The sequence below is a fragment of the Macaca thibetana genome, chromosome 19, assembly GCF_024542745.1.
Source record: "Macaca thibetana thibetana isolate TM-01 chromosome 19, ASM2454274v1, whole genome shotgun sequence".
Classification (NCBI taxonomy): domain Eukaryota; kingdom Metazoa; phylum Chordata; class Mammalia; order Primates; family Cercopithecidae; genus Macaca; species Macaca thibetana.
Window position 1 is genome coordinate 45,122,700 of NC_065596.1, and position 13,341 is coordinate 45,136,040.

At 44.3% G+C, this 13,341-nt stretch overlaps 3 protein-coding genes and 1 long non-coding RNA gene across 6 annotated transcripts in view; 3 read left to right on the top strand and 1 right to left on the bottom strand.

Annotated features, from left to right (window-relative positions):
- The window catches only part of LOC126942026 (cytochrome P450 2A6), a 60,937-nt gene that overhangs the window by 37,391 nt on the left and 10,205 nt on the right, over window positions 1-13,341 (bottom strand). The window lies entirely within an intron of this gene.
- Window positions 1-13,341, top strand: part of LOC126942157 (uncharacterized) — a 48,966-nt gene that overhangs the window by 23,210 nt on the left and 12,415 nt on the right. The gene's annotated exons all lie outside the window — the stretch shown is intronic.
- The window catches only part of LOC126942094 (cytochrome P450 2G1-like), an 84,229-nt gene that overhangs the window by 18,021 nt on the left and 52,867 nt on the right, over window positions 1-13,341 (top strand). The gene's annotated exons all lie outside the window — the stretch shown is intronic.
- Window positions 284-1,707, top strand: LOC126942134 (cytochrome P450 2F5-like). Its single transcript, XM_050769387.1, has 2 exons — window positions 284-608; window positions 1,217-1,707. Exons 1-2 carry the CDS (start codon window positions 600-602, stop codon window positions 1,460-1,462), a joined length of 255 nt encoding a protein of 84 aa, XP_050625344.1. The 5' UTR covers window positions 284-599; the 3' UTR covers window positions 1,463-1,707.

Genomic DNA, 13,341 nt, shown 5'->3' on the forward strand with positions numbered 1-13,341 from the left:
TTCCACTACGATGATGAGCGTCTGCTCACCATTATCCGCCTTATCAATGACAACTTCCAAATCATGAGCAGCCCCTGGGGCGAGGTCAGCCAAGTGAGTCCAGCTGGGACGGGGTGTGGGTTCCGCAGGACCTAGGAATGGAGAGGAAACAGTGGGCGGGGAAAGGGCTGCGAATGGCCCTCCCAGGGCCCGCCCCTCCCATCTGACCCCGCCCAGAGTTACACGGCCACGCCCCCTCCCCTCCCCTGAGCATTTATGGCCGCCATTCCCTCCTTCCCACTCCCCCTCAGCCCCAACCCCAACCCCGGCCTCTCCAGAACCTGGCTACCTTTGGAGACCCAGTCCCTGCCTACCTCATCCACACAGAACCCGTTCGCCCCTGAACACCCTTCGTCCTCCTCCAAAACCCTCCCACTCTGTCTGGTCCCCAGTTGTACAACATCTTCCCGAGCCTCCTGGACTGGGTGCCCGGGCCGCACCAACGCATCTTCCAGAACTTCAAGCGCCTGAGAGACCTCATCGCCCACAGCGTCCACGACCACCAGTCCTCTCTAGACCCCAGATCTCCCCGGGACTTCATCGACTGCTTCCTCACCAAGATGGCAGAGGTAATCCCTACCTGGAAATCCCACCTCTAGTCTGACCTGAAATTCTCCTGCTGCCCCGGCCTCAAACCCACAGGGACCCCAGATGGGGCAGGGTTGGGGGACCTTCTCCCTGAAGAAGCTGAAGCATCTGGCCCAGCTGGGCTGGAGCCAGGAGCCACTGGCAGCCACCTCCAATTACAGCTCATTAAGAAGTCATCAAAGGAGGTGGGGCGGGGCGGGGCGGGGGAGGGCGCGGGAGGGCGCAGTTGCTCACCCTTGTAATCCCAGCACTTTGGGCGGCCGAGGCAGGAGGATGGCTTGAGTCCAGGAGTTCGAGACCAGCCTGGACAATATAGTAAGACCCAGTCTCTACAATACATACATACATACATAAAACATATTTTTTAAAAAACAAAAAACAAGAAGTCATTCAAGCTCTATCTAAGAAGTTAATTGTAGGCCCTGCAGCTGAGATTTTCCCAGCCCTGCCCTTCTGCGTTCCCCAGCTCTCCTAGGGAAAGAAAGTTAAACCCAGCTGGGACTGAATGGGCCCCCAGCAGCAGTCCTACTGGTCTAGAGGGAAGGGGTCTCCATCCCTGGCTCACATCCCCACCCCTCCACCCCGGCAGGAGGAGGACCCGCTGAGCCACTTCCGCATGGATACCCTGCTGATGACCACACATAACCTGCTCTTTGGCGGCACCGAGACTGTGGGCACCACGCTGCGCCACGCCTTCCTGGCACTCATGAAGTACCCGAAAGTTCAAGGTGAGGCCCACCCACACAGCAGCGCGGAGGTGCCCATGTGTTCCAGCCTCCCCCCAGAGCAGGGAGCCACTGCCCCGCCTCCCAGGTCTGAGATAGCCTCCTGCTGACCCCAGGAGTCCAAGCCAAACCCACAAACCCACACGGAGGCCGATCCCACCCACACAGACCATGAGGTCCACGCAGCCTGCCCGAATCCCGACCCACATCCCACCCGCTTAGTTGTTTTTTTTGTTTTTGTTTTTGTTTTGTTTTTTTGGAGATGGAGTCTGGCTCTGTCACCCAGGCTGGAGTGCAGTGGTGTGATCTCGGTCGGCTCACTGCAATCTCTGCCTCCCAAGTTCAAGGGATTCTCCTGCCTCAGCCTCTCAAGTAGCTGGGATTACAGGTGCACAGCACCACATCCAGCTAATTTTTGTATTTTCAGTAGAGACAGGGTTTCACCAAGTTGGCCAGGCTGGTCTCGAACTCCTGGCCTCAAGTGATCCACTCGCCTCAGTTTCCCAAAGTGCTGGGATTACAGGCGTGAGCCACTGAACCCAGCTCTGCTTAGTTTTTTGTTTGTTTTTGAGACAGAGTCACTCTGTCGCCCAGGCTGGAGTACAATGGTGCAATCACAGCTCACTGCAGCCCCTTGGGCTCAAGAGATCTTCCCACCTCAGCCTTATCAATAGCTGGGAGTACAGGCGTGCACCACCACACTCAATACACTCAGCTAACTTTTTATTTTTTGTAGAGACAGGGTCTTGCTGTGTTGTCCTGGTGGGTCTCCAACTCCTGGGCTCAAGCAATCCTCTCACCTCGGCCTCCCAAAGTGCTGGGGTTACAGGTGTCAGCCACCGTTCCCCACCTCCACCCACTTGGTCTTGCCTTGTTCCGACCGTGTCCACCACTGCATACGTCCACCTCCGGCTCCAGAACCCAGCTAACAGTCTTCCCAGAGCCCCAGCCACACACCTGCCAGGGAACCCTACCTCTCCCACACAGCCTGGCCCCCACACACAGCTCTGTCTGCTATTCCACCTCCCCAAGCTCTACCCTGGCTAATTCTTTTTTTTAATTTTTCCTTTTTTTTTTTTTTTTTTTTTTTTATGACGGAGTCTCGCTGTGTTGCCCAGGCTGGAGTGCAGTGGCCCGATCCCGGCTCACTGCAACCTCCGCCTCCCGGGTTCAAGCGATTCTCCAGCCTCCGCCTCCCAAGTAGCTGGGACTATAGGTGTGCGCCACCATGCCCAGCTAATTTTTTTATTTTGTTTTAGAGACGGGGTTTCACCATGTTGCCCAGGCTTGTCTCTGACGGGGGCCAGCCCCTCCACACCTGTGGGTATTTTTCGTCAGGCGGGACGAGAGGCAGAGAAAAGAAATAAGGCACAGAGACAAAGTATAGAGAAAGAACAGTGGGCCCAGGGGACTGGCACTCAGCATACGGAGGACCCGCACCGGCCCCAGTCTCTTGAGTTCCCTCAGTATTTATTGATTACTATTTTCACTATCTCGGCTAATGGAATGCGGCAACAGAACAGGGTGATAGTGGGGAAAAGGTCAGCAGGAAAACATGTGAGCAAAGGAATCTGGGTTACATATAAATTCAAGGGAAGGTACTGTGCCCGGATGTGTGCCTAAGCCAGGTTTATGCTTCTCTCCATCCAGACGTCTCAGTGTAGCAAAGAGTAACCGAGCAGCATTGCCGCCAGCATATCTCGCCTCCAGCCACAGGGCGGTTTTCTCCTATCTCAGAATAGAATGAATGTATGATCAGGTTTTACACCGAGACATTCTGTTCCCAGGGATATGCAGGAGTCAGAGGCCTTCCTCTTATCTCAACCGCAAGAGGCTTCCTCAGCACAAACCCTTCAAGTGTGTCAGGCTGGGGGACGGTCAGGTCTTTCCCTTCCCATGAGGCCATATCTCAGGCTGTCTCAGTAGGGGGAACCTTGGACAATACCCGGCTTTCTTGGGCAGAGGTCCCTGCGGCTTTCCGTAGTGCATTGTGCCCTGGTTAATCGAGAATGGAGAATGGCGATGACTTTTACCAAGCATACTGCCTGTAAACATATTGTTAACAAGGCACATCCTGCACAGTCCTAGATCCCTTAAACCTTGATTCCATACAGCACGTGTTTCTGTGAGCACAGGGTTGGAGTTAAAGTTACAGATCAACAGCATCTCAAGGCAAAACAATTTTCTTAGTACAGATCAAAATGGAATTTCTTATGTCTTCCGTTTCTACATAGACACAGTAACAGTCTGATCTCTCTTTTCCCTACATATCCCCCTTTTCTTTTTGACAAAACCGCCATCGTCGTTATGGCCCTTTCTCGCTGGTCACTGTCTCTTCGGAGCTGCTGGATACACCTGTAGACTAACAACAGACAAAACAGGCATACAAGGATTACTATGAAATTTACAATAGTGGAACTTCTAATGATTTTAACCCAACTGACCGGGTTAAGATTGGCGAGGCCATCAGCAGCATTCACGATTGCCTCAGTTCCTGGCACCACATTTAAATGGGCTTTTGATGCCTCAAAAATGTGTTCTTTTAATTTTGAAAAGTCTAAAGTAAGATTATCTTTTCCTTGTAGGTGGTGTCTAACCATGTCCCGGTAATGCTCAGACTCATTATAGGCTTGGGGTGTAATACAAAAATCTGACGTATTCCAGTCACACTGTAACTGAAAATGATGTTCCAAGCTCATGAGCCTATCTCTCATCCAAATGACAGTTTGTCTAAGATCATTAATTTGGTTTGCCAATTTTTGATCTATTTGGGTCTCAGATTTTCACAATTTTGAGAAATTCTTTGGCCAATCATGGACAGATTTTGCAGTTTGAACAGAGGATTGTAAAGCAATTCCAGCACCCGCAGCAATAGCTGTGACTGCAATAAGGCCCATAATCACTGAAATCAAAGTAAAAATGAATCTTTTGGATCAAGTTAGAATTCCTTTATAATACTTCCATTAAAATATGGATGAATGGCGAGGCCTCCCACGGTTGGTCCATGGACACAGGATCCACACGTCCTCTCTTGCTCTCACTAGTAGAATATGGTGCTGCCAATTAAAAGTCGAATCAATGCAAGGAAAAAATCTACAATTTTCACAGGTTATAGTTTGGGAATCTGGTTTGATAACTATGTTTCCTACAACTAGCATATAAGGGGGTTTTATACAACTTTGCAAAGAAATTTTCAGACTGGAATTTAGGTTGATAGTATAATATGGCTTATAATCTCTTGTTCCTGTGGCTTGATTTCCAGACCAAATTCTAATGTGGTGCAAGGCCGCAGTAAACTTCCGTAATTCTGGATGTTCAGGACCAGTAACAGGACTAACTAACTTTGGTCGAGGTGATGAAATTCCCTTTTCACCCCATTTCCATGGATAGGGTGATTCTAACCTTCTATAAATCTGGTTCAGTGTTTCAGTTAAATCACTATCATAGGCCGGATTAATGGGCAAGATGGCTGGGGCCTGTGAATATGAGTGAGTCTGGCCCATACAATTATGATATAATTGGCCTCGAGGGGCCCAGTCTCTACTAGTTCCGAGTTCATTGTTTTGTAGTACCACCGCAGTGTCAGCCACATATTCTTCCCAAACTGAGACTTCTGGGCTTTTTGGTTCTTCGGGAATTTCCTTGGGGCAAGGCTTCCCCTTAAGCCTAGGTTTTAATGATCTTTGATAAGAAGGGTCCTATAAATCATTTATTTGTGGCCCGAGTGACATTCCACTTACCATGTGATAAGTAAATCTACTGGTGGCACTGACAGTAGGTACTTTTACCAACCTTTTGGCTTGTAGGCATTAAACATCCTGGTGCCTTCCCTAAGCAAATAGGAGGATAATGATACCCAATGGAAATATTTATCATCATTTCTTCTTCTTCAGGATGGGCAGAGCAACGGTCATCTGTGGGGCCAGGTACGCATGCACTATTATTAACATATACTTCAATAGGATTATCCATCCATGTGACTGCCCGAATGAAGGGCGGGAAAGGCACATAGGCCCAGTGGGTATAATTAGCTGCAGCTGCTCCTGCAGACATGGGAAGACTTACCACCATTGATACAATCATCAAAGCTGCAAGCAGCATATTCTCTGGAGTTTGTGTCACCTTTGTGTTTTCTAGGCTTTTTTCAGCCAACTGTGTCAGCTTCTTTAATTGTGCCCAAGTTGGCAGCTCTGCTTTCTTGGTGGATGACAGCATTATCTCTAAGTTATAGATACCTAAACTGGAAGCTGGTTTTTTTCCTGGAGAAATACAAGCAAAACCTCTCCCCCACGTTATCACCTTCCCTATTTCCCATGTTTTATTTTTATTATCTTTTTACCAAATCAGTTTTTCTTCATGTGGGCTGTTCCTTTTACCATTAAGTTGTTGTTCTACAGAGGTAGTGGTCTGATTTCTATAAATGTGTAAAAAATTTAAAGTATAGTGTGCTAGATTAAGTTGCATCTGGGGAGCGTTACACTCTTTACTGTCTTTTCCTTTTTTTTTTTTTTTTTTTTTAACCAATTGAGCTTTGAGTGTTCTATTAGTTCTCTTAATTATGGCCTGTCCTTGGGAATTATAAGGAATTCCTGTTGTGTGTGTAATTTTCCACTGATTTAATAATTTTTGAAATGCTTTACTACAGTATCCTGGTCCATTGTTCGTTTTAATTTTTTTTTTTTGAACTTTTGTGGTAGCAAAACAAGATAATAAATGTCTTTTTTTTTTTTTTTTTTTTGAGACGGAGTCTCGCTCTGTCACCCAGGCTGGAGTGCAGTGGCCAGATTTCAGCTCACTGCAAGCTCCGCCTCCCGGGTTCACGCCATTCTCCTGCCTCAGCCTCCGGAGTAGCTGGGACTACAGGCGCCCGCCACCGCGCCCGGCTAGTTTTTTGTATTTTTTAGTAGAGACGGGGTTTCACCGTGTTAGCCAGGATGGTCTCGATCTCCTGACCTCGTGATCCGCCCATCTCAGCCTCCCACAGTGCTGGGATTACAGGCTTGAGCCACCGCGCCCGGCCAATAAATGTCTTTAAACATGGGAAGTACTTTCTCCTGTCTGGCAGGTTGCCCATATGAAATGTGAATAATTATCAACTGTCACATGGACAAATGACAATTTTCTAAATGAACCTAGGAGGCAGAGAGGTTACAGTGAGCCAAGATTGTGTCACTGCACTCCAGCCTAGGTGACAGAGCTAGACTCCATCTCAAAAAAAAAAAAAAAAAGAAAAGTATAAATTGCTTAAAACAGTGTGTGACACATAGTAGGCATTCAGCTCATGTTAACTGTTGTTTTCCCTGTGGCCACTGATAATTCTTCACACCCTGTGTGATCTGATCTCATTTTTGATGGAGAGGGCAGTAATTATTACCACCCCCCAGATCACAAAACAGGAAACTGTTGTTCACAGACGGCCTAGGATTAAATAAGGAGTTTCGGCAAAACTAGGCCAGAACTCCAAATCCTGCTACATAAGCACTCACGAGGGTTGCTAGTTATTAGTAGTATTACTTTCTTGTTATTTTTAGGAGTGGAGCAGGTTGTATTTGTATCTTACATCACAGGCTCTGATCGGATTTCAATTAATGTCACAAATAGCATTTAAACATTTCTTTTATTATTTTTAAGATTTTAGGCCAGGCGCGGTGGCTCACGCCTGTAGTCCCACAACTCTGGGAGGCCGAGGAGGGGCAGATCACCAGAGGTCAGGGGTTCAAGACCAGCCTGGCCAACATAGTGAAACCCCATCTCTACTAAAAATACACACACAAAAAATTAGCTGGGCTTGTTAGCACATGCCTGTAACCCCAGCTGTTCAGGAGGCTGAGGCAGGAGAATCGCTTGAACCCAGCAGATGGAGGCAGTGAACTGAGATCACTCCACTGCACTCCAGCCTGGGTGAGACAGCAAGACTCCGTCTCAAACAAACAAACAAAACATTAATTGCACAGCTCAAAATTAGGGGAGAAATCACTTTTTAAAAACATTACAGATATAGCAAAACAAAAACAAACAAAACAAAACAAAACACCCACACACACATAAAACAACAGAAATTCCTCCCTAATCCTAATTTTTACAATAATTTTATCTGTAAGTATTTTAAAAAGTGTAGCCTTTTAGAATAATCATATTTTCATAATCACCTTGAATAGTTATATTTAGTAATTTTATAATGCAATTAGAAGATGTTTAATATATTGCCTTGAACCATATGGCATAGAAATACTTATTTCTGAATGATTCTCTAATACAAGTTCATTTATCTTATCTCTTTCTATAAATTAAGAGTGCAGGTTGGGCACGGTGGCTCGCACCTGTAATCCCAGCAATTTGGGAGGCTGAGGTGGGAGGATTGCTTAAGGCTTGAGGCCCAGGCTAGTCTCAAACTCCTGTATTTTAGTAGAGATAGAGGTTCACCATATTGGCCAAGGCTGATCCTGACCTCAAGTGATCCACCCTCTTTGGCTTCCCAAAGTGCTAGGATTACAGGCGTGAGTCACCATGCCCAGCCAGAAGTATCCTTTAAACAGGATTTTGAAAAGTGGGAGTTGACCCTTTCAAAAATCTGGAGTTGGGATGGGCATTAGTGGTTTGGAGAGGAAAGAGCAGGTGTGTTGTGGCTGGGAGGCGATTCCTTTCAGCACCTTGGGTGATGTCTGAGGCCATACCCGCTTTCTGTGCTAGTTTTGGGATTATGATGATTAAACCAAACTCCCTTTGTTCCTCCCATGTAAGCTGGATTTTTGGGCATTCAACCAATATTAAATCCTTCCTCTGAAAAATTCCTGGATTGACAAGACCACACTGGACCCATTTTCATTCCCCATCATGATCAATAGGTATCAAAAGAAATGATAGCTTCTGGCCGGGCGCGGTGGCTCAAGCCTGTAATCCCAGCACTTTGGGAGGCCGAGACGGGCGGATCACAAGGTCAGGAGATCGAGACCATCCTGGCTAACACGGCGAAACCCCGTCTCTACTAAAAACACAAAAAATTAGCCGGGCGAGGTGGCGGCGCCTGTGGTCCCAGCTACTCGGGAGGCTGAGGCAGGAGAATGGTAGGAACCCGGGAGGCGGAGCTTGCAGTGAGCTGAGATCTGGCCACTGCGCTCCAGCCTGGGCGACAGAGCGAGACTCCATCTCAAAAAAAAAAAAAAAAAAAAAAAAAAAAAAAAGAAATGATAGCTTCTTAGAATAGAAATTTGTAGCCATTGGAGAATGTAGTTCTTAAATGTGAATACAGAAGAATCTTTTATTACAAAACTCTGTATGGCTCTGGATTTAAGATATTTTCATTTGTTTATTTTTTTAAACATGGTCTCTCTCTGTCACTCAGGCTCGAGTGCAGTGGCACAATCTCAGCTCACTGTAGCCTCTGCCTGCCAGGCTCAAGCGATCCTCCCACCTCATCCTCCCACCTCATCCTCCCGAGTCGCTGGGACCATAGGTGTGCACTACTACACCCAGCTAATTTTCTTGTATTTCTGTATTTTACCAAGTTGTCCAGGCTAGTCTCGAACTTCTGAGCTCAAGCGATCTACCCACCTTGGCCTCCCAAAGTGTTGGGATTACAGGTATGAGTCACTGCGCATGGCCAGGATTTAAGATTTTAAGAGATATTGAAAGCCTTTTATTATAATACCATTGAAAACATAAACTACTTAAAGATAAAATTAATAAAAGTTGTGCAGTAGCATAACTACAAATCATTGATGAGAGAAATTAAATATCTAAATAAAGAGATATACCATGGCCATGAATGGGAAGACTTAATATTGTTAAGATGTCAGTTCTTCTGAAATTGATCAATAGATTATTTGTAATCCCAATCAAAATTTCAGCAGGGCTTTTTTTGTTTTGATATAAGCTAATAAGCTGATTTTAAAATTCTAAGATGTGGCCGGGCGCGGTGTCTCACACCTGTAATCCCAGCACTTTGGGATACCAAGGTGGGCAGATCACCTGAGGTCAGGAGCTTGAGACCAGCCTGGCCAAGATGGTGAAACCCTGTCTCTACTAAAAACACAAAAATTAGTTGGGCATGGTGGCAAGTGCCTGTAATTCCAGCTACTCGGGAGGCTGAGGCAGGAGAATCACTTGAACCCCAGAGGCAGAGGTTGCAGTGAGCTGAGTTCGCGCCACTGCACTCCAGCCTTGGTGACAGAGCGAGATTCTGTCTCTAAAATAAAATAAAATAAAATAAAATAAGATTCTAAGATGTGTATCTTTTACAACTACTAGTCAAAGTAATTATAAAAGAGTAACAAACTCAGAGGGCTCACCTTATTTTTCAATAAAGTCATGTAGGCATATACTGATCAATGAAATAGAAAAGAAGGTCTAGAGATGGACACTTATATAATCAACTGATTTTTGATTAAGGTGCCAAAGCTATTCAATGGGAGAAAGGAAAGTCAACGAAAGTGTTGGAATAACTGAATTTCCTTAAGGAAAAAATATGCTTTTGCTCTTATTTCACACTATATTTAAAAATTTACTCATAATGACTCGGACTTAAAAGTTAAAGCTGTAACTATGAATTCTTCAAAAGAAAGCATGGGAGAAAATCTTTGTGAACTTGGGGTAGACAAAGATTTTTAAAATGGAAAAATCGATCACACTTCTTTATTTGGAAATTAAAATAAAAATGCCATAAGCAATAACACAAAAAATGCCATACCTAGCATTGCATTTGGCTTCCATTTAGTGTAAGACCTACACAGTAAAACCCACTAAACATTGCTGTATCATGTTGATGAATATTTTCCTTCCTTCCCTTCCTCCCTCCTTCCCTTCCCTTCCCTTCCCTTCCCCTCTTTTTTTTTTTTTTTTTTAAGACAGAGTCTCGCTCAGTCATTTAGGCTGGAGTGCAGTGGCATGATCACAGCTCACTGCAGCCTTGTCCTTCCAGGTTCAAGCCATCCTCCAACCTCAGCCTCCCAAGTAGCTGGGCCTACAGGTGCACATCACCATGCCCAGCTACTTTTTGTATTTTTTATAAAGACAGGGTTTCACCATATTGCCAAGACTGGTCTTGAACTCCAGGGCTGAAGTGGTTCTGCCTGCCTTGGCCTCCCAAAGTGCTGGGATTACAGGTGTGAGCCACTGCACCCTGGCCAATCTTTTCTTTTTCTTTCATAAAACTTGTACTGTTTATGGAGTACATATGATATTTCGATACATACACACAATGTGTAATGATCGAATCAAAGAAATTGGGATATCCATAACTTCAGGCATTTATCATTTCTTGGTTTTAGGAACATTTCAATTCCACTCTCAGTTATGTTGAAATATACTATAAATCATTGTTAACTACATTCACCCTATTGTGCTACCAAACACTAGATTTTATTCTTTCTACCTAACTGTATTTTTGTACCCATTAACCATCTCCTTTTTATCCTCCCTTCTCCACTACCCTTTTCAGCTTCTGCTAACCATCGTTGTACTCTCTACCTCCATGAGTTCAATTTTTTTTTTTAGCTCCCCCGTAGGAGTGAGAACATGCGACATTTGTCTTCCTGTGCTTGGCTTGTTTCACTTAACATAATGTCCTCCAGTTGCATCTGTGTTGTAAACGCAGGATCTCATTCTTTTTTATGACTGAATAATACTCCCCTGTGTGAATGTACCAGATTTTCTTTATCCATTCATCTGTTGATGGACACTCAGGTTATTTCCAAATCTTGTCTACTGTGAATAGTGCTGCAGTAAACATGGGAATGTGGATATATCTTGGACATACTGATTTCTTTTCTTTGGATATATACAGTGGTATTGCTGGATCATGTGGTAATATGGACGTATACACCGGGGTTGCTGGATCATATGGTAATTTTATTTTTAGTTTTATGGGGAACCTCCGAACTGTTCTCCATAGTGGTTGTACTGATTTACATTTCCACCAACAGATATGTATGAGAGTTCCCTGTTATCCATATTCTTGCCAGCATTTGTTATTGCCTGTCTTTTGGATAAAAGCCATTTTAACTAGGGTGAGATGACATCTCATTGTAGCTTTGATTTGCATTTCTCTGATGATAATTATGATGAGCACTGATATGGTTTGGATCTGTGTCCCCACCAAATCTCATGTTGAATCGTAGCTCCCAATGTTGGAGGTGGGCTCTGGTGGAGGGTGGCTGGATTTCTCATGAATGGTTTCATACTGTCCTCTTGGTGCTGTTCTTGTGATAGTGAGTGAGTTCTCATGAGATTTGGTTGTTTAAACATGTACAGCACTTCCCTCCTCACTCTCTCTTGCTCCTGCTCCCGCCGTCTAAGATGCCTCACTCCCCCTTTGCTTTCTGCCATGATTGGCAGTTTCTTGAGGCCTCCCCAGAATGCTTCCTGTACCGCCTACAAAATTGTAAGCCAATTAAAACTCTTTTCTTTATAAATTACCCAGTCTCAGGTATTTCTTTATAGCAGTGTGAGAACGGATTAATACAAGTCTCAGGTATCTCTTTTCTTTTGTTTGAGATGGAGTCTCACTCTGTCTCTCAGGCCGGAGTGCAGCGGTGCGATCTCGGCTCACTGCAACCTCCGCCTCCCAGGTCCAAGTAATTCTCCTGCCTCAGCCTCCCAAATAGCTGAGACTACAGGCGCCTACCACCACACTTGGCTAATTTTTTTGTATTTTTAGTCGAGACAAGGTTTCACCATGTTGGCCAGGCTGGTCTCGAACTCCTGACCTCAGGTGATCTGCCCACTTTGGCCTCCCACAGTGCTGGGATTACAGGCATGAGCCACCGTGCCATCAGGTATTTCTTTATAGCAGTGTGAGAACAGATTAATACAAGCCCTTTCTCAAATAACCTGTTTGTCATTAGTATGTCTTTTGAGAAATGTCTATTCAGATCTTGTACCCATTTTTAAATTGGATTATTAGATTTTTTCCTATTGAGTTGTTTGAACTTCTTATATATTTTTGTCAATAACTCTTTGTCAGATGGATAACTTGCAGATATTTTCTCCCATTCTGTAGGTTGTCTCTTAGTTGATTGTTTCCTTTGCTGTGCAGAAGCTTTTTAACTTGATGTGATCCCATTTGTCTGTTTTTGCTTTGGTTGCCTGTGCTTGTTGGGTATTACTCGAGAAATCTTTGCCCAGCACAGGGTCCTAGAGAGCTTTCTCAATATTTTCTTTTAGTAGTTTCATGTTTGAGATCATAGATTTAAGTCTATGATCCATTTTGGTTTGATTTTTGCGTATGTCAAAAATAGGGGTCTAGATTTATTCTTCTGCATATGGATGTCCAGTTTTCTTGGCATCGTTTATTGAAGGGAATGTTATTTCCCCAATGTATGAATATTCTTGGCACCTTTGTTGAAAATGAGTTCACTGTAGATGTATGAAGTTGTTTTTGGGCTCTCTATTATGTTCCATTGGTCTACATAACTTATTATGCTAGTATCTTGCTGTTTTGGTTACTATAGCTCTATAATATGATTTGAAGTCAGATAATGTGATTCCTCCAATTTTGTTCTTTTTGCTTAGGGTAGCTTTGGCTACTCTAGATCTTTTGTGGTTCTGTTTAAATTTAGAATTGCTTTTTCTGTTTTCTATGAAGAATGTCATTCATATTTTGATAGGAACTACATTGAATCTGTAAATTACTTTAAGTAGTATGAACATTTTGACAATATTGCTGCTTCCAATCCATCAACACAAAATATTTTTTCAATTTTTGGTGTCCTCTTCAATTTCTTTTATCAGTGTTTTACTGTTTTCATTATAGAGATCCTTTACTTCTTGGGTTAATTCCTAGGTATTTCATTGTATTGTAGCTATTGTAAATGGGATTACCTTTTTCTGAGATAAGGTCTTGCTCTGTCATGTAGAGCTGGAGTGCAGTGATGTGACGTTGGCTCACTGCATCCTAGACCTCCTGGGCTGAAAAGATTCTCCTACTTTGGCCTCCCAGGTTGCTGGGATTACAGGTGCACACCACTAGGTCCAGCTAATTTTTAAAATATTT